This window comes from Mauremys mutica, chromosome 14 (genome assembly GCF_020497125.1).
Source record: "Mauremys mutica isolate MM-2020 ecotype Southern chromosome 14, ASM2049712v1, whole genome shotgun sequence".
Lineage (NCBI taxonomy): Eukaryota > Metazoa > Chordata > Testudines > Geoemydidae > Mauremys > Mauremys mutica.
The window spans coordinates 6,612,690-6,637,841 of NC_059085.1; the positions used below are offsets into that span (position 1 = coordinate 6,612,690).

The window sequence follows — 25,152 nt, forward strand, 5'->3', positions numbered from 1 at the left end:
AACTCTGCTTTCAGGAGTGCTCCAGCTGATAAAATCTTAGCAAAGCAATACTGCAGGGCACAAAAGAGCGTTCAATGCCACGTATTATCAGTTGAAGTGAGGGTTACAAAGAAACCTAAAGCCTGTGCGCACTTCAGCGCAGCGAAGGATTAGCAGAGAGTAGTGAATTCAGCCACAGTCAGCAGCAGAGCTAGGCAAGATTGTTTGCGAACATGTTCACAATCTGAACTGTGACTCAATTCTAGCCACATTCATTCCTTTTTGGTCGTTTTGCCATGAACATTCAGGTTTTTTCCATTTGCTTAAATGTCTGAGGAGCAGCTTCTATTCAGGCAAACGTCAGTATTAGCATGCAAATGAACATTCCCTCTCAAAATGCTCCCACAGCCTTCCCTGTATGTGCTGGCTGCTTGGGAATAAGGATGTCAGAGACAAGACTAAAAAGAGGGGGAAAGCCAGTAATTTGAAAACATGGAAACATTAAAGAAAAGTGAGGGATCATTCAGCACAAGCAGCCGCGGGGAATGATTAGGCACTGGACAAAGAATTCTGAACATGTCCATCTGCAAAAACATGGAACTAGCATGGCCCGGCAATGGATCGACACCCAGGGACAACCATGCTGTAAAACCCCCACTATTGAAAGCAGAGGCCAGAGAGATGGATCTGCTGGCATCTGGGAGCCATCAGAATGCTGTCTAAAGGCAGCTGACCAGGAGAGCCATCAGACCCAGCATAAGCTAAAAAGAAACAAAGTTGGCAAAGCAGCACTGCAAGTGAGGGAAAAGGGGGAAGGAAGCAGAGATTACTTGGTATAAGTCTGCTAGACAGCTAATAAATCTGGCCTTTATATTTCTCTCTCCTTTAGTCATGAAGAAACCCAGCTATTTTTAAATCTGGGGTATAACATACTTAGCCAAATATGATAATTATTCTGTGCAACGGAGGACAGGAAAAGATCTTAAATGTCCCAAAATTGACTAAACCAGCTTAGCTCCTAAACCTCTCTGTAAACTGTCCCCCACCCTCTCCCTGAAAAATTCCACACTCCAAGGAGCTCTTCAGACAAGGTTCCCGTTTACAGGTGTAGTTCAGCCAATCCGGGGAGCAAATGCATTGAGACTCTGTGACCAATCAAACTGCTCAAATTGATACACACAGGAGCAAAGACACAAATAGTTCACAAAAACCTCAACGTTGTTTGCAAAGCCTACTGGCTAAACGGTTATGAATGTGACACTGATAAAATCGTGATCTGTTTGTGGACAGGTCATGAACAGAAGAGTCACCACAAAGAGTTCTGCCAGCTCTGCTAAATAAGGTAAGCCACCGGACACCAAGAATCAAGCCATGCTAACTGCTGATGCTCAAGAGCGTGCTAGGACGACACGGGAAGTTCAAAGGCCAGCAAGTCTTAGGGGAGCTTGGAACCAATTGCAGCAGACTGCTGGGATCTCCACTGTACCAGGCCAGCTTATTCAGTTCCTCCTCTCCAGTCTCCAAGAGATGAGGAGCATGGCACCTCCCTAAAGAGGGAGCAGTGTCAGCAAACATGTCCTGTCCACTCCTCCTAGACCAGGGGTCAGCAACCTATGGCGGGCGTGCCAAACATGGCACACAAGCCGATTTTGAATGGCACACAGCTGCCTGCCGTGGTCCCAGCCCCCAGCCCCACTGCTCTCCCCTGCGGGGGCAGGAGGCAGAAGCTTCACCCTCCCCCGCTTCTTCCCCCAGCATGGTGCTTTCCTGCCCCTCCCCCCTCCTTCGCTGCGCCAATCAGCTGATGGCCCTTGCGAGGGTGGGGGGAAGAGCGGCAGCCTGCCCGCAGCTCCAGAGGACACAGAGAGAGGCAGGTACAGAGCCTTGGGGAAGGGGGTGGAACAGGGCATATCCTTTCCAGCCCCCTGCCATGAGCCGCTCAGGGCAGGGGGCTGGGAGCACCCCTACGAGCCAAGCACCCCAGCCCTCTGCCCTGACACCCCCCCCACACACCCAGCCTTCTGCCCTGCACCCCCCATACCCCCAGCCCTCTGCCCTGACCCTTGAACCCCCCCCACACCCAGCCTTCTGCCCTGCACCCCCCATGCCCTCAGCCCTGACCCCTGAACCTCCCCACAGCCCCCATCCCTCTGCCCTGCACCCCCACAGCCCTCTGCCCTGACCCCTGAACCCCCCACGCACCCAGCCTTCTGCCCTACACTTCCACACACCCCAGCCCTCTGCCTTGATCCTGAACCCCCACACACACCCCAGCCTTCTGGCCTGAACCCCCCCCCCCAGCCCTCTGCCCTGACCCCTGGAATCCCCGCCCAGGTCTGGGGTCCCAGCAGCAGGCCCTGCTCAGCCCGCTGCCGGCCTAGGTGAACAGAACCCCAGGCTGGCAGTGAGCTGAACAGGCTGCCGGCATAAGATCAGCATTTTAATTTAATTTTAAATGAAGCTTCTTAACCATTTTGAAAACCTTGTTTACTTTACATACAACAATAGTTTGGTTATATAATATAGACTAACAGAAAGAGACCTTCTAAAAACATTAAAGTGTATTACCGGCACGCGAAACCTTAAGTTAGAGTGACTAAATGAAGAGTCGGCACAGCACTTCTGAAAGGCTGCCGACCCCTGGCCTAGACACTCATCTGAGATTGAGGTTTTATAAGTTTCCTGGTGCCCTAAATGAGCTCCAAACCATAGGAGAGTGAAACGACATACTGCAGTAATAAACAGATGGGACACAGTCCCTGGCAGACAGCTTGTGCTTCCAGCCATGATGAATATGTAGAATAGCTCTATGGTAGCTCTGAATTGCCACAAAGTGGCACCCAGGTGTGCCTTCAAGTCCTGAGCTCTTGCCCCTAGGCCAGCAGGGGTTGCAGCACAGCCCTCCCCAGACATCACATCTATTTGACAAACTGAGGAGTAGTACAGCCAGGCTCCAGAGTGAGCCCCAGTCAGTCAGTCTTCCTTAGCCAGAAGGGTGGCGGTCCCAACTCACAGCCTAGAATGTGGAGGGAGTAAAGCTGAGGGGAGTGGGTAAACCCGACAGGCTATAAAATGGGCAAGGGTTCCTTATGGGCCACCAGGCAGTGCTCTTTGACTATTGCACTTTGTTTTGTAACATCCACCTGGGACCCAAGCCAACGTTTACCAATGCTTAGACAACAGAACAGCCTCTGGATGGAGAAAGCAAGGAAACACGTCTATGTGGCTTCTCTGTGCACATGCAGTCCCCTAGCAGAGCACCTTAGACAACAGCTGTATTAAACAGTACCGAAAGACAACATGGAGGGAAGCTGCTCTGCTAGTGGACAGAGAACAGTGCTGGTCTGCATCTTGGTCAACAGCTACCAACAAGTTTTCAGTTCTTGCCACCTCCAGAGTCTCCAAGAATTCAGTGCCTAGGGTCCAAAGAGCTTACTGAATGAGAACAAGTGTTGTGAAAGTTTGTTAGCCCTGCCTCCCATCAGTACCACCTTATCACCATCAGATAACCCTAGCATGATGGCAACACTAGCCCAAGGCACATCAGTCTCTGGCGCCAGTTCATAAACTCCCCTTTATCTAAAAGATATGGTAGAAAAGCAAAATGTGGTGCCATGTGGTGAAATAAAAGCTAGTAATCTGACTCCCTCAGAATGTTCCTTTTATACAGTGGAAGCTGCTCCAGAGTGGCCTCTAGCCCACTGCCTAGCCACATATGTTGGCAAGTGCAACCACTTTACTTAGGCCTGGCCACGGAGTCTTGCCATAATGCCACTCACTACAGCCTACGGATCAGAAAAGTCACATCTCCAATGCAGTTAATAAAACAAAGTAACCTTGTTCATGCTAAGCAAAATCATATTCAGACATCCCCATCCGAAACCACAACCACACTTACTGAAACTGGTTCTCCCAGCACCCAATTCCAGCCAGCCTTCCTTTGCAAGTTGATCCTTTAGCCATTTCAAAACATGTGCAAATAAGACATCACAGTACCCAGCAACGTAAACCCAGTGAGCAGCAGTACATATCCCTCATCCTATGATTCTATCATCAAACTAAATGGTTGTCAATACAGCAAGAAACAGTATGTTTAAAGACCTACAAGCTACAACGCTGACATTATGGATTTGAAGTAGGGAGCTTGGAAACAAACTTCGAGTCCTCTTGACCTGCTTTCTAAGGGATTTCAGATACTATTGGAACACTCTTCTTCTCTCCTCCTTATTCAATTCCAGTATTCCACTTCGTTAAACTGAAGTCATTAGCATCACGGCTGTACCAAGCACTGACAAACTCAGTAGCGGTATAGACACATACACCTGACACTGTTACCGATACGCTGGGCACCAAACCGAAAAGTAAAACATTAAGGATGAGACAAAGCCCACAAAAGGATGTCTGAGTTAGTGGGGCTGTAGCAGCCCTATTGTTTCCAGGTACCACAGCACAATATAGCAAAAGGTCCCAGCCCTGAGAGATGTTACATACCCTGGGAGATCTTTGAAAAGTTAGCACAGCATGCATAGTGCTGCACAGCCTCCGATACAGGATCCAGTACTGCAATGCCTAGGACAAGCAATCTTTATGAGTGCTGTGGCAGCCACAACACAGAATTACATGCTTTTGTGGCTTTAGGTCTCAGCCTGAGCACTCTCAATGCGGCTGTGCATCTAATTTCTCCCTCCTCCAGCAACAGGGAAACAAGCACAGACATGCCTTCGACATCAAAACGAGGTCTTGGCAAATTCTCCAGCACATTGTTTTGGTATGGTGTGGTCGTGTCATCGCCATAGGCTACTGTGACATTTGATTTTTACAACACTACGGTGTTGGTAGACATGGCTGTGTACTTCATAACATTATGATGGGAAATTACCATTATGGTGTGCAGCAGAGAAATGGCTTGTCAAGATGAAGAGCTATGTTCTTGGCAGTCAACCAGAAAGTTTACATGATTCTGCCATCTCCACATGAGATGGACCTAGTGCACCTTAAGGACAAACTAACTGTGCCTTAGGGTGTGATCATAATATAAATATTTACTCCTACTAATGCAGTCCAAATTGGAATCCCTACCATGGTTGGCAATTTCCTGGGGGGGAAAAACAGTTTAGGAGAGGGCGGGTTAAACTGGGAAACTTGGAAAAATAATTACATCAGTGTTCAGCAAGCACAGAATGAATCTTTTCAAACTTTAGATACATCCAATCAAAACTGAGGACTAGGCTTGGTCCGTCAACTGCAGAATGATGCATGGCCAAATGGACCTGGACTGGAAGTTTGCAACTCTACATGCTTCTGATTGCTTAATGCATCAAGCCTACAATTCTGCATTAATGGTGTTTTCATGTCATCAAATGTTTTCGACTCCTGTTTACACAATATTGAAAACTGAAATATGAGTCATAACATGCATAACTTCTTTGAGAAAATGCCAAATCAAAATACAGACATTTCAATATTCAGTACATATTAGTATTAATCCGAATACTTTTTTTTTGTTTGTACAATCATAAATTAATCTACAAATCTACTATCTTATGCAACCACAATTTGAATATGTAACTAAAACTAAGTGTAACATGGTGTGCATTAATGGAACAGTTTTTAAAACCGAAAATGCCTTAAACTGGGATTAACTAGTTAATCTCAGTCCTCACTGGTGAAAGCAGCACCCTCCGTAAATGAGAAACCATGCCCATGATTTGATTTTGGTTAGGTTCCTCACTCTCCTTCCCACAATCCCTTACACTGCCTTGTATCTAATGTGTCCTCACACCTGCACAGGGCTCCTGTATTGTACCAATTTCACCCTATATCTTTCTCCCCTCTGGATAGCTACACGTGTGTTCACACTTCAGCCAACAGAAAATATTTGTACAGCAGGTGGGCATCAATCATCTACACAAGCCAGGTGATGAGAACCAGATGCAACAGTCACCATGCTTGCTAACCACACAACGCTAAATTAGTTTTTCCCCTCTCCTCCCAACATCCCTAGCAGAATCCCATGTCCCCCAACACACCCTTTAATTCTGCTCCCAGAAAAATGCTTAATGTAGTGACAAACATACAACAGAGGGCTGGATGGGATTCAAACTAAGTACTCAACACTACTCACTGAACTGCCTCTTGGAGAACACTGTCAAGTGACAACATTCACATTCTGCTTCTAATACCATGGACACAATGTACCACCTCTGCCGTGCTTCCAGCCGTTCCTGCCCTACGGAGCACGACGCTGGATTGGAAAATCAATCCAAAAGTCAGCCCATAGGAACCTATGTTATTTCAGTGGCTAGATTTAACGGGAAGAATAGTCTGATTTTGGCATTCTGCCTCCAGCACTAGGATTTCCCAATCCCACAGCTGTGGCCTGTCACTAACCCCGATGGTGTAACCAGCCTTCAGAAAACAACCTAATCAGGTGGAAATCCAGGGCCCGGACTGATGGTAGAAGATACGCAGATCCAACCTACAGTCACAAAGGCCTCGTTTTCTTCCCTTTAGATAGCTCTTCTTCTCACTGCACATGGATAGCTTCTGGACACGATGACTGACCTCCTCCCAGAGCTCAATTACTGCTACTCCTTTTCATCCAGCAAACGTAATAGTTGAGACATAAGGCTCAAGCTCTTCCAGAGCTCGGATTTGGAAAGCACCGCCCTTTGCTACACTTCCAAACATTGAGGGCTAGAGCCAGCATTAGAAGTAGGGTTTGTATCAGAATATTAGTCACTAAGCCAGCCCTGAAGTGTCCTCATTTCTCAGTTGGGCCTTTCAGGAGGCTGGCTGGCTTGTGTGAATAAAGCTAGGGAACGTCTATACTTGAAACACAACAGCAGCACAGAAGCAGTCCTGCACCTGCTCTACTTTAGCACTTCGGTGTAGACATCCCTACAGTGATGGGAGGAGTTCTCCCACTATCCAGAAAGGCGGCAGACAGGTTGTCAAGGCCGATTCCCCACTCTGGCACTTTAAGTGCAGAAGGTGGGGGCCCGCAAGGATTCTAAAAATTAATACTGGCCACTCCAGGCTTGTAAACTCCCAAGGTTACAGCTTCTCTCTGACCTTGGATGGGTAGATGCTGCCACCACCCAAATGCAAAAAACACCCTTCTGAGACCCCAGAAAGGCACACTTGGGAATTCCTTCCTGTGGGGTATCCTCAAGGTAAATTTTATTAAAAACAAAAAGAAAGAAAATACATCTGGAACTCAGGCTTTTTGCTAGATCCAAAAAAAAAAACTATTACGAAAATTAAGCATCAAAATAGCTCTCTTGAGGTTCAGCTTAAAGGTTACAAGTAAAACAAAAGCAACTGAGGCTAGCATAGAGGAGCCTACAAGCCAATAAGAAATAAAAGAAATAACACTAATCATGTCTTCATAGAGCTTCCCTGACTGATTTACATATCTGGGGTTTCAGATAAGCAATCTCTAGGTATGAACTGATGGTTTTTCATACCTGGCTTAAAGCTTCCTACATCATAGTCCAGACCTGTTCCTGCTCTGCATCTCCCCTCCTCTCTCCGAAGAACAACAGACCAAAGGGAAAGTCCCCCCCCCCACAATTTAAAGAAGTTCTTGCCCTCCCATTGGCTCTTTTAGTCAGGTGCCCACTCCCTTCTTTTTACTTATGGGCTTTTTTAACCCTTTACAGGTAAAGAAAGGAGAGAACAGCTTCCAAGAGGGATTTTATAGCTAACTGGCTGGCTGGCTGTCCACAAAAGGGAGCTACCCTCCCTCTCATTTATCACACAGGTCAACAGGAGAATTGTTCCCTCGACCTAGTGCTGTCTAAAACAGGGATTAAGTCGGTTTAACTACCTCGCTCAGGGGTGTGGATTTTTCACACCTATGAGCAATGTAGCTGGGTCAACCGCATTCTAGTGTAGACTAGGCTCTACAAAGTAGCAATTCTCAGTGATTAATGACCCATGTCACTCCCTCACTTTCCCCTAACTGTTTAGCAAAGCTTCCACATATCTTGACATGAGTGAATCCTTGAAGGGAAATACTTCAGTTTATGGGCTGTCCCCTCCCAGATTTGAGAAACAGAGACAATTTTCCATTTCCCCTGATGTTAGGTGATACAGGAAACCAGTCCAGCTATCAAGGATGTTGCAATATTTGTTTATTCAGTTCCAGCAGTCTATTAGTTATTCAGACATTACTGAAACAAAGGGAACACTATTGAATTTCAAACTGCATTAGAGACTTAGTACTTCTCAAGTTATCATAATTACCCATACAAAACAGCACAGGGAGCAGCTACATTCCAATATATATTATTGGCTTGCCACCTGTTGACTACACAGACATAACAACTCACCACATATCTGCCTATTATAAATGTCATCTGAGTGACCTCTAACCCTTCCAACAAGGAAGACTGAGCAAAAAGAGCTAGTAAACACACATAAAACACTGGAATCAAATTAGAGCAGTGCACTTACCCATCTCTACCTTTACTGACGATCTTCACTTCAAAGTAATAAATGCCACAAGCTGCAGGGATGGGGTGTGTAGCCCTGACTGATGCAGCATCTTTGTGATTTTTCCCATGACCTAGGAAAGAGGGAATAATGAGTACTTAATGGGTGCAAGGTCCTAGGCCCTTCATTTCAAAATAACACCATATGAACAGAGCAAAGGACTTGCAACAGCAAAATTCATTCTGCATCTGAGAAATTAGAAGATGACTACTCGGTCAGATAAAAAAGACACAAGCCTGCAGTGCCACCATGTAAATAACCTACAATATGTGCTCCTGCAGCTTTCCCGTTGCCTACCCTCTTAAAGTGCTTAGAAAAAAAGCATACCACCACCCCTGGTTTTGAAATCTCAGCACCCAAAACAAACCAATTGTGCAAGATGAAGATGACATCAGTGTTTATTAGGCTAAGGGGCGACGGTATGCTCAGCTCTCTCTAGCTATTCTGGAAAGGCAGCCTCCATCACAGTGGGGAGGGGAGAAACACGAATTCATGGGTCTTAGAGCTCTGAACTTGACTGGTTTCCTATGAACTCAAGTGGGGGAGGTACCCAGGCGGGAGCCCCTTTAGCCAGCATTATAAGGGGGTGGCAGAGACAACAGGAGACCCTACAGAGGCAGAGCCTTACAGAGGAGAAGCCAGGCCCCCAGCTAAATGACACCGCAAAGTGTTATATAAGGCAGGAACAGGGGGGTTGGGCTCAGCGCCGCTTTAGCTCTTCCTCGTCCGGGGAAACCCCAGGCACGGCTCAAGCCCCAAACCTCCCCCCCAGAAAGTGCGAGGGGCAGTTCGGCGTGGTTTGTGGTAGCGACTGAGTTGGGGGGGGGTAAACACATGATCCCCGAACTACCACCCCTCTGCCCGGCCCGGTTCCGCCCCCACCTCAGCGGGGGCCGCCCGGGCAGGGAGAAGCCCGACTCCAGGTCTGCCCCCCCCCCCGGGGCCCTCTTCCCAGAGAGGCGCAGGCTGCGCCCAGACCCCCGCTCCCCGCAGCGGCCCGGCTGCCCTGGACCGGCCCGGGGCCGGCTCCCCCGACCCCCGCACCTCGGGCTGCCCCGAGGGCGGCCGGACTCCCGGCGCGGGGCTCCCGGCGCGGCTGCCGGCACCTTTGTAGTGGACGCGCAGGTTGCCCTGCGAGAGGCCGATGTAGTTGTACTTGTCCTTGGGGCTCCAGGAGCGGGGCAGCGGCGTCTCGGCCTGGTTCACGGCCGGGTAGAGGCGGCGGAGGCGCTGGCTCAGCTCCTGCTCCTCGGGCGGGCACGGCAGCCCCGCGTCCCCCCCGTGCAAGCTCCCTGCGCCCGGATCCGCCATCTTGGATTCGCTATTGTGTCACCGGACGGGGAGCGAGGCCCAGCTCCCTCCGCCAGCCAATGGGCTGCGGGCCCGGCCACAATGGGGCCGCGGCCCCGACGGGAATCCGAGTCCGCTCCCCGCCCCTGACAAGCCGCTTCCCGCACGCCTGGACTACAGCTCCCGAGAGGCACCGCGCCAAGGGCCCCGCCCCTGCGCTAGGGCGCACTGCACGCTGGGAACGAGAGTTCGCGATAGTGGCTGTCCACATTGGCAAGGCGGCGCACGGCACTACAAGCCCCAGAAGGCCGCCGGCGAGCCAGGCACGGCGCCGTGTTCAGAACTGTGCCCCGGGAATACCGGTGTGGGGACCCCCATAAGCTCCGTCCCGGGAAACACCCTCCCCCAGGGCTAAACCCCTGACGCACACACCGACCCTGGTCCCGCAGGGTAACTACCCCCTGCGTTCTCCCCTATAGCCCGCCCTCCGCCTTCCTGAGGGTACCCCCCGCACCCTCTTCCCCGCGTTGCCTAAGGTACCCGCCCTGCATTCTACCCCCGCCTTCCCCCGGGTACCCCCTGCGGGCTGAACCCCAAGTACCCCCCTACAGCCTGCCCCCAGCCCCCGCCAGGGTATCCCCCTACGGCCTCTCCACCCCGCTTTCCCCAAGTGCTCCCCTACAGCCCGCCCTCCGCCTTCACCAGAGTATCCCCCTACGCCCCCTTCCCCCCAGGTAGCCATCGCCTTGCCCGGGGCCCAGCCGCCCCTACCGACACCCCGCCCCCCAAGCTGGGCTCTGTCCCGACACGCCCCGACCCCACTCGCTCGGACGGGCGCGCAGCCCTTTGTCAGGCGGCCGCCGGCCAGCTATGGCGGAGGTGGGGTCCTGGGAGGCGGGCGGGGCTTGTCTCCATGGTGACCGTGTCAACAACCCCCGGCGCCGTGTGTGCGCCCGGCCATGGCCCTGGCCCCTTCGCCTGGGTAAGGTCGTGGGCGGTGGGAGCCGGGGGCGGCCTGAGGGAGGACACAGCTCCCGCGCGGGGCTGCCCGAGCCGGGCCGGCGGGGCGGAGCCCGGGGCGGGGCGGGAGAAGGGCCGCGGGGCTGAGGGAGCCACCGTTACTCGGCGGTTTATTTACGCAGCGTCTTCCGCGGGCTTCGTTCAAGCAGGGCGCGCGGCCGGTGCGGTGACGGGTGGGCGGGACGGACTGGGAGCCAGGCCGGGCTCGCAGACATCGCGGCTGGCACTGGAAGGAGCTGGCTCTGCGCCGCCCCCACCTGAGAGCCGGTCCAGCCCTACGCACGGAGGGCACCGTTGGCTTGATGCTCCCTAGGGGAACTCTGCCCCCACTATTAAGAATTGCATGCACCGTATTTTAAAATTCTGCAAAATTCTGCATATTTTAGTTGTGAATCTAACACAACCGAATCACATCAGTTTCAGTTATTTGCAATGGGTTTTTTTCAGTGAGGGGAGGGATTGTTTGGGAGTTGGGGAGCCTCCCCCATGCAGACTCTGGTTGACCCCTAGCCTCTCCCATTCAGTCAGGCACATTCGTCCTGCACCTCCTACCCCCAACTCCATGTGGCCCTGCAGCCCCGGCTCCCTGCAGCCCCTGGCTCAGTGCTGTCATATCACTAGCTCCTGAGCCTGCACCCCAGTCTGCCCCCACACTAGCGGGTCTGTGACATACCCCCCAGCAGTCCCATGTGCCCCACTCTGTCTCTCCCATGCCTCCTCGCTTGGCCCAGCTGTGAGGAACACAGCTGCTGGCTGGCTGCCCTCTCGTCTGGTGCCACAGCAGCCCTTGGTGGGCAAAAGGTGTAACTGCAGCACCGCGCCAGCAGAATCTATATTCTGTAGAGAGAGAAAATCTCCAGGGGGATATGAATTCTGCACGTGCACAGTGGTGCAGAATTCCCCCAGGAGTAAATTTAATATTAACACCTCCTTGGGAGGTCTTTCATCCCCTATACTGACCAGGACTGGCCCTGTTTAGTTTGTGAGATCTGAAATTATCACAGATCATGCTGGCCGTAGGCTCCTAATGAAGGACAGTTGGTATGCAGACATATTCCTATTGCAATACTTCAGAATATCTCAGTCTTATGCCATAGGTGATAGGTTTTGTCCTTTCAGTATATAACATGATGTTAGCCACAATTATACACATTTACAATAAAAAGTACATTCTTTAATATTTTCATTTAACATTTCCATTGTTTATCATTAATTACTTTTACAGAGCCTGAAGATAACATTTTTCTCTCTACCAATCTTTTCAATGTGGTAAGCATTGCTTTTGCTTTCCCTGAGCCTGGCTTTTTCTGTTTGCTTCCTAGTTTGGAATAAGCCTTATTGGCAGCCTAGTTCTTACAATTGTTGTAATAGTTAAACATGGCTGTAAATAGAGGAAGCATTTTGATTTTGTTTCAGCCGTGCATGATCAGTGATCTCTGCTCTCTTAATTTCATTTTGAAACAAAGTGGTCAGTTACAAACAATACAGGTACTTCAAACCCTGAGGACATTGCCCTACCAGATTCTATTCACATTTTGGGCATGTACTGTTATATGACATTAGTAAAGGACCTCAGAAAGAGTTGCTTTCTTCTAATACTGAACAAGGAACTTTATTAAAATTAAGAAAATAGGTTTGATTGGGTTTTGTTTTTTGTTTGTTTGTGGTTTTTTTGTATAAACAACCTGTAACAAGAAATAATTTTTAACAACAAATTACCCAGATGAGTCACCAGCTTCGCAGTTTTGTTACTGAGAACAGTTTTGTCCAGTTGATTGATCTGAATTATCAAATCCCAAAGATGTAGACTCTGGTTCAGTAGATTTAGGATTCTACTGAGTAGAATCCTACCCATTCACTCCAGGTTCCAGCTGTGCTGTGAGTGCTATTGCTATAAGGGAAACATTCATCTGTGTTTGGAATCAGCTGTGTTGGTTATCTGCTGGTGGTTCTTCAAGCTGCTTTGTACCTCTGTTAGCCTGAATCCTGCAGGATCTTGGGGTGCAGCTTCATCCATTGACGACTGGAGTTGTCCAATATCTTTCCTAATTCAGTTTTCTTTGGACTTGGTCTCCTTGTTTAAGCTTGGGTAAGTGTTAGGTGCATTCTAATGTTTAAAGGATAAAGCCTGAGATTTTACATTTGGCATCTCTACCTCAGATCCTTTAAGCAGAGCCACTTGGGATGAAGATTGGCAGTTTTGTTCTGATCTCTTGACCCATAAACAGATGAGCTGAGCTTACCCCACTGTCATCTACTACTAGGGACTTCCCTGGTGCATATTCTGCTATTGGTTTATGATGCTCTTCTCTGACTCCCCCATCAACTAAAATGTCCGTCATCCATATGAACTTCCATTCCCTCCCAGCCTTGGAGAATCTCATTCATTTTCCTCTGGAAAATTGGTGGGATACTTGTGATGCCAAACGAGAGGTTACAAAAATGATACGTTCTGAACTGCATTATAAAAGTTTTCAGCTTGGATTCTGTTCCACTACCCAGACATCAACACTAGTGAACATATTGTTGCACAAGCTAATTTGGAGATTATAGTCCCTACAGTGGAGAGAATATACCTTTCCCCTTTTACTGCTTCACTTAGTCTCTTTAGATCTATCCATGGATGTGCCCATCATTTCCATAACAGATATCACAGGGACCTACCACTCTTAGGGCATGTCTACACTTATGGTGGAGCAATCGATCCACTGGGGGTCGATTTATCGCATCTAGTGAAGATGCAATAAATCAACTGCCGAGCGCTCTCCTGTTGACTCCGGTACTCCAACAGAGCAAGAAGCATAGGCGGAGTTGATGGAGGAGCGGCAGCAGTCGACCTACCGCAGTGAAGACACCGTGGTAAGTAGCTCTAAGTACGTCAACTTCAGCTATGAAAATAGCATAGGTGAAGTTGCGTAACTTGGACCAACTTAGCTCACCCTCCCCTCCCCAGTATAGACCAGGCCTCAGTTCAGTAGTGGCATAGTCTGCGTTATTCTTCTCCATTCTGTATAGTACTGTATAGTACTTTGCTTTGGGAAACAGTTGGGTGGATACCCTCTATGCCTCAGGGCTAGGGAAGAGGTTTGGAGTGTGGGGTGAGGCGGGCCGCATGTTTGAGACCCCTGCTCTATGCTCTGTTGAATGCCTATGGGGGACAGTCCTAGGAGGTTGTTGCGGTGGCCTGCATAAACAAAATATTTTTAAATGTTTTAAAGTTCCTAAGGGTTGTTCCTTCACCCTGAAATTTTGTTTATTTCACATGAATCAATGGAGGTAGGAAATGCCATTTTGGAATAAACCTATAATCCATCTAATCTAGAGTACCGCAATGTCCAATATGATGATGGTATGCTGAGTGCTTTGAGGGTGAATGTTTTTTAATATTACCATTTCAAGACACAAGTTCTATGTTTAAGATAAGGGTTCACTTTAGAGACACTATCAAAGAGACCCTTTCTATTCTTTATTCTGCAATATGGGTGTGACCTTTACATACTATCTGTTACGTTCCAGGGAGGCCCCGGCCCTCCCAGGGTGCTCTGTAAGAACGAGGCCCACACACACTGTGAGTTATTGGCTTTAATGAAGGTAACGTGACACATCCGCAACGGGGACTCCAAGCATTGCTGTCACGGAGGCAGGGAACCCAGTGCCCTACAACTCGGCCTGGTTCGAAGTCCAAAAGCAAACACAAAATATGCTCATATTTATACAGACAGCAGCAAACCAGCTCATACATAATGCAATAGGAACTCTCCACCCTCCGGGGCCGCCCCTTTGGCCAACAGCCTAGGGGCTTGCCACGCAGCAGTTCCAGCTGGTTACGGCAGGTGAAAACTAGCATGCTGTGTCCTACAATAACCGGAGGCTGAGAAAGCGGAACTGCCTAAGCTAAGCCGTAACAAAATCTTCCGTGGTTCCCTAGCCTCCTACACTATCTATCACCAAGGCTTTGCTCTGATTTGTTAGTGTAGGGTCTCAGGACTTGTCTTCATTATCATGCAAAATCGGTGCTGCGGCACTGATGTAGCGGCTGATGAAGCTGCATTACATCGACGGGAGAGCGCTATCCTATCAACGTAATTACTCCGCCTCTTCCGCTTACATAGCACAGTGTAGATGCTGCTTTAAGTCGATGTAAGTTATGTATCTCAGAGGGGTGTTTTTTTCACACCCCTGAGCAACATAACTTACATTAACTTAAGTGGTAGTGTAGAGAAGCCCTCAGTCTGTGCTGTGCTGCTGCTGCTGCTAGATTTTTCCTTTAAGAAATAATGTTGTAGCCCCATTTTTAGTGGAATGGTTAAGAATGCCACTTGGGATTTAACTCTCCCTTCTGGTTGTAGGTGTTGGCAGGGTTTCAGAGCAGTGCCTAATGCTTGCATCAGGTGTGCTTCAATACATAGGAAAAACAGGATGTGATAACCCTTGGAAAATTGGCCAGTTCTGAGTAGATGACTTTGGTCATTTGGCCACCTGGCTTCTTTATACTTAGATTAAAAACCTTTCTGGGCAGGATTCAGCCCTTTGTTATGTCTAGTACAAAGGGGCTTTGACCACAGATTGGAGCCTCTAGACCAGTGGTTCTCAACCTCTTTACCATTGTGGGCTGCATATGCAGCTCACTGTGTGTTGTGTGGGCTGCAGCCACAGTATATATACTACCTGTATGGCCCGGAGGATGTCACATGGGCTGCAGCTGTGTGCTGATTGGACCGCAAGCAGCCCATGGGCCACCGGTTGAGAACCACTATTCTAGACACCACCACAGTGCAAATAAATAATAATATAATGAAGAGTGGATGCTAGCTAATTGTGCAGTTTGGGACATGGATTAATGGGGTGAGATGTTCTGGGAATGAAAAGGGTTTCTTGAAGGTGGTTGGGTCAGGAGTGGAATGAGATTTGACTCATTTAACCTCCTCATTGTTGGAAACTCCCTTAAATCCCACAGATATGCACATTCTCAGTGCAGTTTCCTAAGGCTGAGTGAGGAGGATGTTGTGAAGGCCAAGACCATAATAAGGTTAAAAAAAGAACTAGATACATTCATGGAGGATAGGTCCATCAATGGCTATTAGCCAGGGTGGGCATGAATGGTGTCCCTAACCTCTGTTTGCAAGAAGCTGGGAATGAGCAACAGGGGATGGATCACTTGATGATAACCTGTTCTGTTCATTCCCTCTGGGGCACTGGGCACTGTCAGAAGACAGGATACTGGGCTAGATGGACCCTTGGTCTGACCCAGTAGGGCCATTCTTATGTTCTTATGAGTGTAGTCGTCACCATCCTTAATGTTGCTTTAAAATAGTTTTTCATATTTAACTATAATTAGGAAGAGAATTAGACTGAACAGGCTATCTTAGGTTTCATGGGGCTTTTAAATGGCTTCCATGATCCACCTTATGGTTCCATAAAACTTGCAACCCTGGTGAACTACTTCTGCTTACTGTTGTGTATTTGGTTGTCATGGTTTTTGTTCCTATGGCAACTGAGTTCGATTATTAGGGGATAGCCCAACCGGTTTCGGTGGGTTGGGTGAGCTCTGTGTCTGTAAATAAAATGGTGGTTTTGTTAGCTGTCTGCTCTCTGGCCTCAAGTGATTTCTTCCTAAACCGGCTGCCCCCAAGGATATAACACTTACCTTACAGAAAAGATTTTACAGTCATAAAATGACCTGATTTTCCACTTTTTATTCCAGGGATTATACTACACAAACAAGGTAATAAACTTTGAATTAAGCTCCAGGGTCACAAGAGGAGTTGATTGATTCATGAGCTTTTTATGCACTATTTGATTGCTTTAATTTACTGTACATTTATAGCTGCAAGTGTGTTTATAAAGCTACTGTAGGAATCATTACCCTGGGCTTGAAAAAACACGAGTATTACTATTTTCTAAATTTCCCGAAAAACACAATTGAGAGTGAAACAGATAGGAAACAGCTGCAAGTTTTAATCAGTATTTTGGTAAATGATCCTAGAAAAAAAACCTCATAAAAAATCCCCTGAGTATGAGAACCAAGGCCATTTACCTCCCTATTTTCATTCTTCATTGCAACAAGATAATTAGAGGGATATCAACCAACTCTAATTATACCAGGATTTTGCAGATACTTCTTATTAGTAAACTCATGAAAAATCTGTCAAGAGTGGTTGAGAGACCCAGGATGCAAGTAACTGCAATTATCATCTGGTAACCCCACTATCACTGAGAGTGAGAAGGCTTGTTATAAACAGCCTGAGATAACAGCTATAAACAGAAACAGTCTTTAAGATTAGGAAATCAGGGTGGAGGGCAAGAGCTCCTGACCCATGAATCAATGCATCATACATTCTTCAGCAACAGCCTTTATGGCTTCCCTACATTAACTACAAATCTTATTCCAATAGTTCATTGAAAAGTTAGTTATCGGATACTTCAGGGACAGAGTTCTGCTGAATTAAGGGAAATTATAATGGCACCAGTGGAGATGACAGGGTTTGTTGAGTGACCTCAGAAGCCAATCTTGCTTAGCATGGTAGATTTAAGATGCAATCCTGAATCCAGACCACCCCAATCAAAAGAAGGCAAAACCCAACCAGATTACAAAAGCAAGATGAAACCAGACCTGAAGCAAAAGGCCACAAGGGATTCCAGCAGATGTCCATTAGCTACCTGTCAGGGTATCAATATCAAAGACTTCCAAGTGACGCCTAAGAAAGATGAAGTATAAATTAAATGTAAAAAAATGTTTAATGCAATATTAGGAAGTAAGTTTTAAATGCACACAAGATAGTAAGTTCCAAACTGTAGAACTCATAACAGTTTATTACTTGAAACCTATATTTTTGCTGAAACATTTACATTTTAACATAACAGAAATTTTTGAGTTCATATATTTGCTTCTCTCTTCCACCATATATTCTTACCTAGTGGTATTTACAAAATATTTATATTAAGTTACATGTGGAGTATCTTCTTGCATGCACCCTAGAAGTGACTTGTTATTTTTGCTTGCAGTAAGAAATGCTAGATGTGACCAAGTTTGCAAATGCCCTGTATTGATTTATGTAACTCTTATGCTGACCTGCTGTTTCTGTTCACTTGCATTTTCTTTGGTATTTAGTTTTATTTATATCCCAAATCAATGTGTGATTGTTTACTAGCGTCAATTTACAGAACTTCAGCCTTAGTGGATGATATGAGAAAACTGGACTTTGACATGTAGTAAAAGCAGCCTTCATTAAGTGAAAATTGTGGGTATTGACCTCTTGCCTCTACAGGATCTCTCTGTCTGTTGGACAGTGGCTGAGAAGCATCCTGTCTCAAATCAACTAGCCTTTCTTGTAGCTCCAGTTTTGCTAAACATTGCTGTCCTGACATTATAACGAGCAGATTCTACCTTTTGGATCTAACCTTCTGCACTGTAGTCCAGGATACAATTGTTATCACTGGTGGAGAGGATCTAGACACAGCTTTTTCACTTGTGGGTTTCTTTAAATATATTTACATTTCACAGGGTATGGAGCATGGGATTTTCCATACCAAACCATGGGCAATCTAGTCTGAGATCCTGCTTCTGTCAGTAAGAAGAAGAAAACCCAGCATGCACCTGGCCAATAGTCCAATGGTGCATCTGGGAGAAAAATGCCTTCTTGACACTTGTGGCAGCTAGGTAATAGCAGCAATCCAGTCTGAAGGCCCAACCCTGCAAAAATCTGAGCATGTTCTCCAGAATGCTAAATTCACTTAATTTCTATTGAAGTCACTGGGGATTGAGGGCGCTTAGTGCATGGTTCAGGCTCATGGTTAGCTACAGGTGTGATTATATGATTTTACATCTCTGGATGGTTAGGATCCATTTTGATTAAATGAAGCAGTAGATGCATTAAAATTGCAGTTCCATTATCTGATTGTTACGGATCCTTAAAGATGCAAGTTATTTCATGTTTTACAACCTGTGATGTACTGGAGATATTCAGAAATGTTTCCAGTAGCACATAGCTGCAGCCCGTGTCTATCTGCCAACAATACCTCACCACTTTAACAATAACGTAGGATTTCAAAATATTGGAGACCTCTTTTCTTCTTGGCACCTACAAAAGCATTGAGAACAGATTTTCTGAAGCAATTTATTTACTAGACTTTTAGGTTTCTAAAGTGTTCCCAGTTAAAAGTCTTAGGCTGGTTGTACATTTATGAACAACACACACTAGTGTGATGGGCAGTTATCTTAGCAAGCCAGCAGCCTGGCCATTTTCAAGTTTTTGTTGGCATTGTGGCAATGGAGAGTTTGAAAGGGTGTTTAGAAGGAGGATAATGAGGTAGCTTTGCAGATGTACATCGGCGCTCCTCCCAGGTGTGAGGGGTAGCATGAAAGAAAGCACAAAGGTGCTTGTTTGGAAATGTAAAGAGTGAGAGAGTGGAGGCTGGCATCCTGATCATTGGGAGTTGACATCTCAGTAGTGAAAGATGATAGGTAGAGTGGGGGTAGGTCATGAGGGGCATTGAAAGTTAAGATAAGTAGCTTACTTCTGATGCAGTTGAGAAGGGGGAGCCAGTGGAGGGATTCAAAGAGAGGGGTGACGCATAGTGACAGGCTAGGAAAGTGACCTGTGCAACAGCATTCTGAAGGATTGCATAGTTGCATTTGTCAACGCCAGAGAAAAGGCGGCTGCAGTAATGATGAAAGTTTTAGCTGTATGGATAGATAGGAAAGACCATATCTTAGAGATGTTAAGCAGAAAGAATCTGTATGATTTCGACATCATCTGGATGTAAGGACCTAGAGAGAGAGATGAGTTCAAGATGACTCCCAGGTTGCGGGCCTGAGTGACAGATCAGTGCTGTGGCCGTGTGTGACAAAGTGACAATGCAGCTTCATTGAAACATCCAGAAATAACCATAGTTCTGCTGTATCATGGAGTCAAATAGGTGGCAACCCTATTTCCCCAAAAGATGTGAGTGCAGCCATATTTTTACCCCTTATAAATTCTAGTCATCTGCATTTGTAAGCAGCTGGTCTTGGAAGGAGTGCTCCTGGTTACACCCTCTGCATATCCAACCCAGAAATCTGTGCTAGTGAATCCAAAAAGCGATTAAGGGGGCACAAAATGAAAGCAGCCAAAGAAAATTACACATTACAACCAAAGGCAGCAGGTCGCCAACTCTGAGAGATGAGTGAGTGTTTGGTCAGCAGTGGGCTTGAATTCATTGAATCTTCTCTGTCATAGAATCAGAGACTATCAGGGTTGGAAGGGCCCTCAGGAGGTATCTAGTCCAACCCCCTGCTCAAAGCAGGACCAACCCCAACTAAATCATCCCAGCCAGGGCTTTGTCAAGCCTGACCTTAAAAACCTCTAAGGAAGGAGATTCCACCACCTCCCTAGGGAACCCATTCCAGTGCCGCCTCACCCTCCTGGTGAATTTTTTTTTCCTAATATCCAACCTAAACCTCCCCCATTGCAACTTGAGACCATTACTCCCTGTTCTGTGTCATCTGGTACCCTGGGGTGAAAGTAACTTAAAGGACTTACTGGTACGCCAGAGTCCTGAGCAGGGGGCATGGCCTCAACAGGAGGCATGGCCTCAACCAGAAGAGGCAGGACCTTTAAATACCCAGGCCCTTTAAATCAAAATTTAAAGGCCCTGGGGCTCCAGCTGCATCCGGGAGCCCTGGGCCCTTTAAATCACTCCCGGAGCTACCAGCTGCAGAGGCGGCTGGGAGTCCCGGGGCTCAGGGGCGATTTAAAGGGACTGGGGCTCCAGCTGCCACCACTGCAGCGGAGCTCCGGGCCCTTTAAAATGCCGCCAGAGCCCTGCCACCACCACTACCCCTCATTTTTCTCTTCTGCAGACTAAATAATCCCAGTCCCCTCAGCCTCTCCCAAGCAATCATGTGCTCCAGCCTCCTAATCATTTTTGTTGCCCTCCACTGGATTCTTTCCAATTTTTCCACATCCCTCTTGTAGTGTGGGGCCCAAAACTGGACACAATACTCCAGATGAGGCCTCACCAATGTCGAATAGAGGGGAATGATCACATCCCTTGATCTACAGGCAATGCTCCTACATATAAAGCCCAAAATGCCGTTAGCCTTCTTGGCAACAAGGGCACACTGTTGACTCATATCCAGCTTCTCGACCACTGTAACCCCCATGTTCCTTTTCTGCAGAACTGCTGCCTAGCCTCTCAGTCCCTAGTCTGTAACAGTGTCCTTGTTGAACCTCATCAGATTTCTTTTGGCCCAATCCTCTAATTTGTCTAGGTCCCTCTGTATCCGATCCCTACCCTCCAGCGTATCTACCACTCCTCCCAGTTTAGTGTCATCTGCAAACTTGCTGAGGGTGCAGTCCATGCCATCCTCCAGATCATTAATGAAGATATTGAACAAAAACGGCCCCAGGACTGACCCTTGGGGCACTCCACTTGAAACCGTCTGCCAACTAGACATGGAGCCATTGATCACTATCCATTGAGCCCGATGATCTAGCCAGCTTTCTATCCACCTTGTAGTCCATTCATCCAGCCCATACTTCAGCTTGCCAGCAAGAATACTGTGGGAGACCGTATCAAAAGCTTTGCTAAAGTCAAGGAATAACCTTCCCACTGCTTTGCCCTCATCCACAGAGCCAGTTATCTCGTCATAGAAGGCAATTAGGTTAGTCAGGCATGACTTGCCCTTGGTGAATCCATGCTGACTGTTCCTGGTCACTTTCCTCTCCTCTAAGTACTTCAGAATTGATTCCTTGAGGACCTGCTCCATGATTTTTCCAGGGACTGACTGGCCTGTAGTTTCCCGGATCCTCCTTCTTCCCTTTTTTAAAGATGGGCACTACAGTAGCCTTTTTCCAGTCATCCGGGACCTCCCCTGATCGCCATGAGTTTTCAAAGATAATGACCAATGGCTCTGCAATCACATCCGCCAACTCCTTTAGCACCCTTGGATGCAGTGCACAGAGCTCCATGGACTTGTGCTTGTCCAGCTTTTCTAAATAGTCCTGAACCACTTCTTTTTCCACAGAGGGCTGGTCACCTCGTCCCCATGGTGTGCTGCCCAGTGCAGTAGTCTGGGAGCTGACCTTGTTTGTGAAGACAGAGGCAAAAAAAGCACTGAATACATTAGCTTTTTCCACCTCTGTCACTAGGTTGCCTCCCCCATTCAGTAAGGGGCCCACACTTTCCTTGACCTTCTTCTAGTTGCTAACATACCTGAAGAAACCCTTCTTGTTACTCTTAACATCTCTCGCTAGCTGCAACTCCAAGTGTGATTTGGCCTTCCTGATTTCACTCCTGCATGCCTGAGCAATATTTTTATACTCCTCCCTGGTCATTTGTCCAATCTCCCACTTCTTGTAAGCTTCTTATTTGTGTTTAAGATCAGCAAGGATTTCACTGTTAAGCCAAGCTGGTTGCCTGCCATATTTACTATTCTTTCTACACATTGGGATGGTTTGTTCCTGCAACCTTAATAAGGATTCTTTAAAATTCAGCCAGTTCTCCTGGACTCCTTTCCCCCTCATGTTATTCTCCTAGTGGATCCTGCCCATCAGTTCCCTGAGGGAGTCATAGTCTGCTTTTCTGAAGTCCAGGGTCCATATTCTGCTACTTTTCTTTCCTCCTTGTGTCAGGATCCTGAACTCGACCATCTCATGGTCACTGCCTCCCAGGTTCCCATCCACTTTTGCTTCCCCTTCTAATTCTTCCCTGTTTGTGAGCAGCAGGTTGAGAAGAGCTCTGCCCCTAGTTGGTTTCTCCAGCACTTGAACCAGAAAAGTATCCCCTACACTTTCCAAAAACTTCCTGTCAAGTGAAGCAGAGATGGTCAACAGGATTGTATTTCTAATTTACTGTGTCTAGAAGATGGGGACAATAATACTAACCTACTCCAGCCACATGGAGCTCTGAAATTATAAGTGCTGAGTATCGTTGGTAGCAACAAATGGGGAGATGTGATGTGAAAAAGGCATAATGAGTAAGTAACCTTGCCCCTGGATTCTGCCCTCTTCCATTATTATCACCCCCATCCTATTAGGAGAGCTCACTAAACCACTGGTTTCTGTAGCATATTGGGTTCCAGCTGGTGGTGATGGAATTACATATCTTTTGTTGCCCAGTGACATTCAGAATAGTATTTTGGATGTTGTTGCACATTTTTTGAAATGTATGTTTCTTTTCCTGCCATTACACAGGGCACCTAGTCTACCTTCACCTGAGACTTCAAATTACCAAATACGGATTGGTAGTCTGAAACACATCCTTCCGAAGAAACGAAAGACTCTGGTGAGTGGAAATATACCCACGGAGCACCTAATCTTTGTCAACCTGGGGATGCTTTGGCAACTTGCCAGAAGCCCAAGGGCCATGCCAGACATTTATAAAATGAAACAAATTGCAGCTGCGTTCATCTCTGTGCAAGCCATAGAGACTACAAGTCTCAGCGTACAATGCTGCAATCCCTGGCTTTTCAGATCAAGAAACCGTATTGCAGGCTGGAGTCTTTGAATAACCACTGGCAGATTTTTGTGCTTCAATTCTCTTCTCCTCTTGGTTGCAGTTTTGTTGAGTATAACCACAATATGGCAGACAACCAAAGCCAGAATTTGTCCGATGCAGTAAACAAAATTAGACTTGACATCACATGCTATGTGATCATGAGCTAAAAGCTACTTAAAAGAACATCAGTTCCTTCAAATGTGGCAGTGATACTGAGTAAAATAAAACCTTAACCTGCTTGTAGAAGTGTGTCCCTTTAACAGAGAGCAAACTCCAGAAACAACATATTATTGTAGATAACTTGGGAGGGCAGGAGGAAATGGACAAGTCACACATTGTTTCTTACAAAAACAAACACCATTGTGACAGTTTAGTGGCACTCTGTGAATGCGTCAGCTCCTGGAGTGAGCTGTATATCCTAATCATAGCACAGTAACTCTCAGGGCAAACTGTACTGCTTTGTTCCTACAATTGGGAAGTCATTTTAGCACTTTTCTCACAACACAATATATTTTTAAGTCTCAGTAAATTGGAGTCACAATGCTCCACCAGTACAATTTCCTCACTTTTACTGAGGTCAGAGGGACATTTAAACCATCACAGGATCATGTTTGGCATCCTGAAATTAAAACTTCCCCCAGGGTTAACTCTTTATAAAGTTTCCAGACATAAGGAATTTGTATTAGACAATCAGAACTCCAACTATCCCGTGATAACAGTGAACATAAAGAGTGGCAAGTCAACTCCTTCAACACTCTTCTCCAAGGAAATCATGATTTATGGAAGTCAGTGTGTCACTGAGAAACCTTGCAAGATGCAGCAGTGGTAAAGTTCTGAAATGGCTGGGAGGCTTTCAGAATTCACCACGGGGGTCTGCTTCTTTTTTCAGAGGCAATTCAGGTTTTTTTTAAAGGAAATTCAATTTTATTGGCAATTGATCCTTTTCTTTAGGGCCCGCCTTCATTAGGCAGGTTTCAGAGTAGCAGCCGTGTTAGTCTGTGTCCGCAAAAAGAACAGGAGTACTTGTGGCACCTTAGGGTATGGCTACACTTGCAACTTCAAAGCGCTGCTGCGGGAGCCCTCCCGCGGCAGCGCTTTGAAGTGCGAGTGTGGTCGCGGCGCCAGTGCTGGGAGAGAGCTCTCCCAGCGCTGCAGGTACTGCACCTCCCCGTGGGAATTAGCTCCCAGCGCGCTGGGGCACTGTTTACACTGGCGCTTTACAGCGTTGTAACTTGCTGCGCTCAGGGGGGTGTTTTTTCACACCCCTGAGTGAGAAACTTGCAGCGCTGTAAAGCGCCAGTGTAGCCAAGGCCTTAGAGACTAACACATTTATTTGAGCATAAGCTTTTGTGGGCTACAGCCCACTTCATCGGATGCATGGAGTGGAAAATACAGTAGGAAGATATATATATACACAGAGAACATGAAACAATGGGTGTTACCATACACACTATAAGGAGAGGTTTCAGAGTAGCAGCCGTGTTAGTCTGTATCCGCAAAGCGAAAGCTCATGCTACAATAAATTTGTTAGTCTTTAAGGTGCCACAAGTACTCCTACTATAAGGAGAGTGATCAGTTAAGGTGAGCTATTATCAGCAGAAGAGAAAAAGAACTGTTTGTAGTGGTAATGAAAATGGCCCATTTCCAGCAATTGACAAGGAGATGTGAGGAACTGGGGGGGTGGGGTGTTTACTTTGTGTAAAACTATTTCCCCATGCTTATTCCCCCCCCCCCCCAATTTAGTCACTCTAATTTAAGGTTTCGCGTGCCAGTGATACATTTTAACCTTTTTAGAAGGTCTCTTTCTATAAGTCTATAATATATAACTAAACTATTGTTGTATGTAAAGTAAAAAAGGTTTTAAAATGTTTAAGAAGCTTCATT

The 25,152-nt window shown here is 47.0% G+C and overlaps 2 protein-coding genes across 6 annotated transcripts in view; one reads left to right on the forward strand and one right to left on the reverse strand.

Annotated features, from left to right (window-relative positions):
* The window catches only part of RANBP10 (RAN binding protein 10), a 158,649-nt gene extending 148,574 nt beyond the window's left edge, over positions 1 to 10,075 (reverse strand). For both annotated transcript variants that reach the window (XM_044987379.1, XM_044987380.1), the window contains exons 1-2: positions 9,585 to 10,075; positions 8,440 to 8,551 (exon numbers count right to left, since the gene is read on the reverse strand). In XM_044987379.1, coding sequence (XP_044843314.1) covers positions 8,440 to 8,551; positions 9,585 to 9,789 — 317 coding nt within the window. In that variant the 5' untranslated portion in view covers positions 9,790 to 10,075. The remainder of the gene's footprint in view (positions 1 to 8,439; positions 8,552 to 9,584) is intronic.
* An 88-nt stretch (positions 10,076 to 10,163) lies between these two features.
* The window catches only part of TSNAXIP1 (translin associated factor X interacting protein 1), a 57,011-nt gene continuing 42,022 nt past the window's right edge, over positions 10,164 to 25,152 (forward strand). The window contains exons 1-3 of one of the 4 annotated variants that reach the window (XM_044987376.1): positions 10,204 to 10,218; positions 12,014 to 12,057; positions 22,965 to 23,055. In XM_044987376.1, the coding sequence (XP_044843311.1) occupies positions 12,053 to 12,057; positions 22,965 to 23,055 (96 nt within the window). In that variant the 5' untranslated portion in view covers positions 10,204 to 10,218; positions 12,014 to 12,052. Of the gene's footprint in view, positions 10,219 to 10,661; positions 10,751 to 12,013; positions 12,058 to 22,964; positions 23,056 to 25,152 lie in introns of those variants that run through there. The other 3 variants (XM_044987374.1, XM_044987377.1, XM_044987375.1) reach the window with 3 other exon arrangements.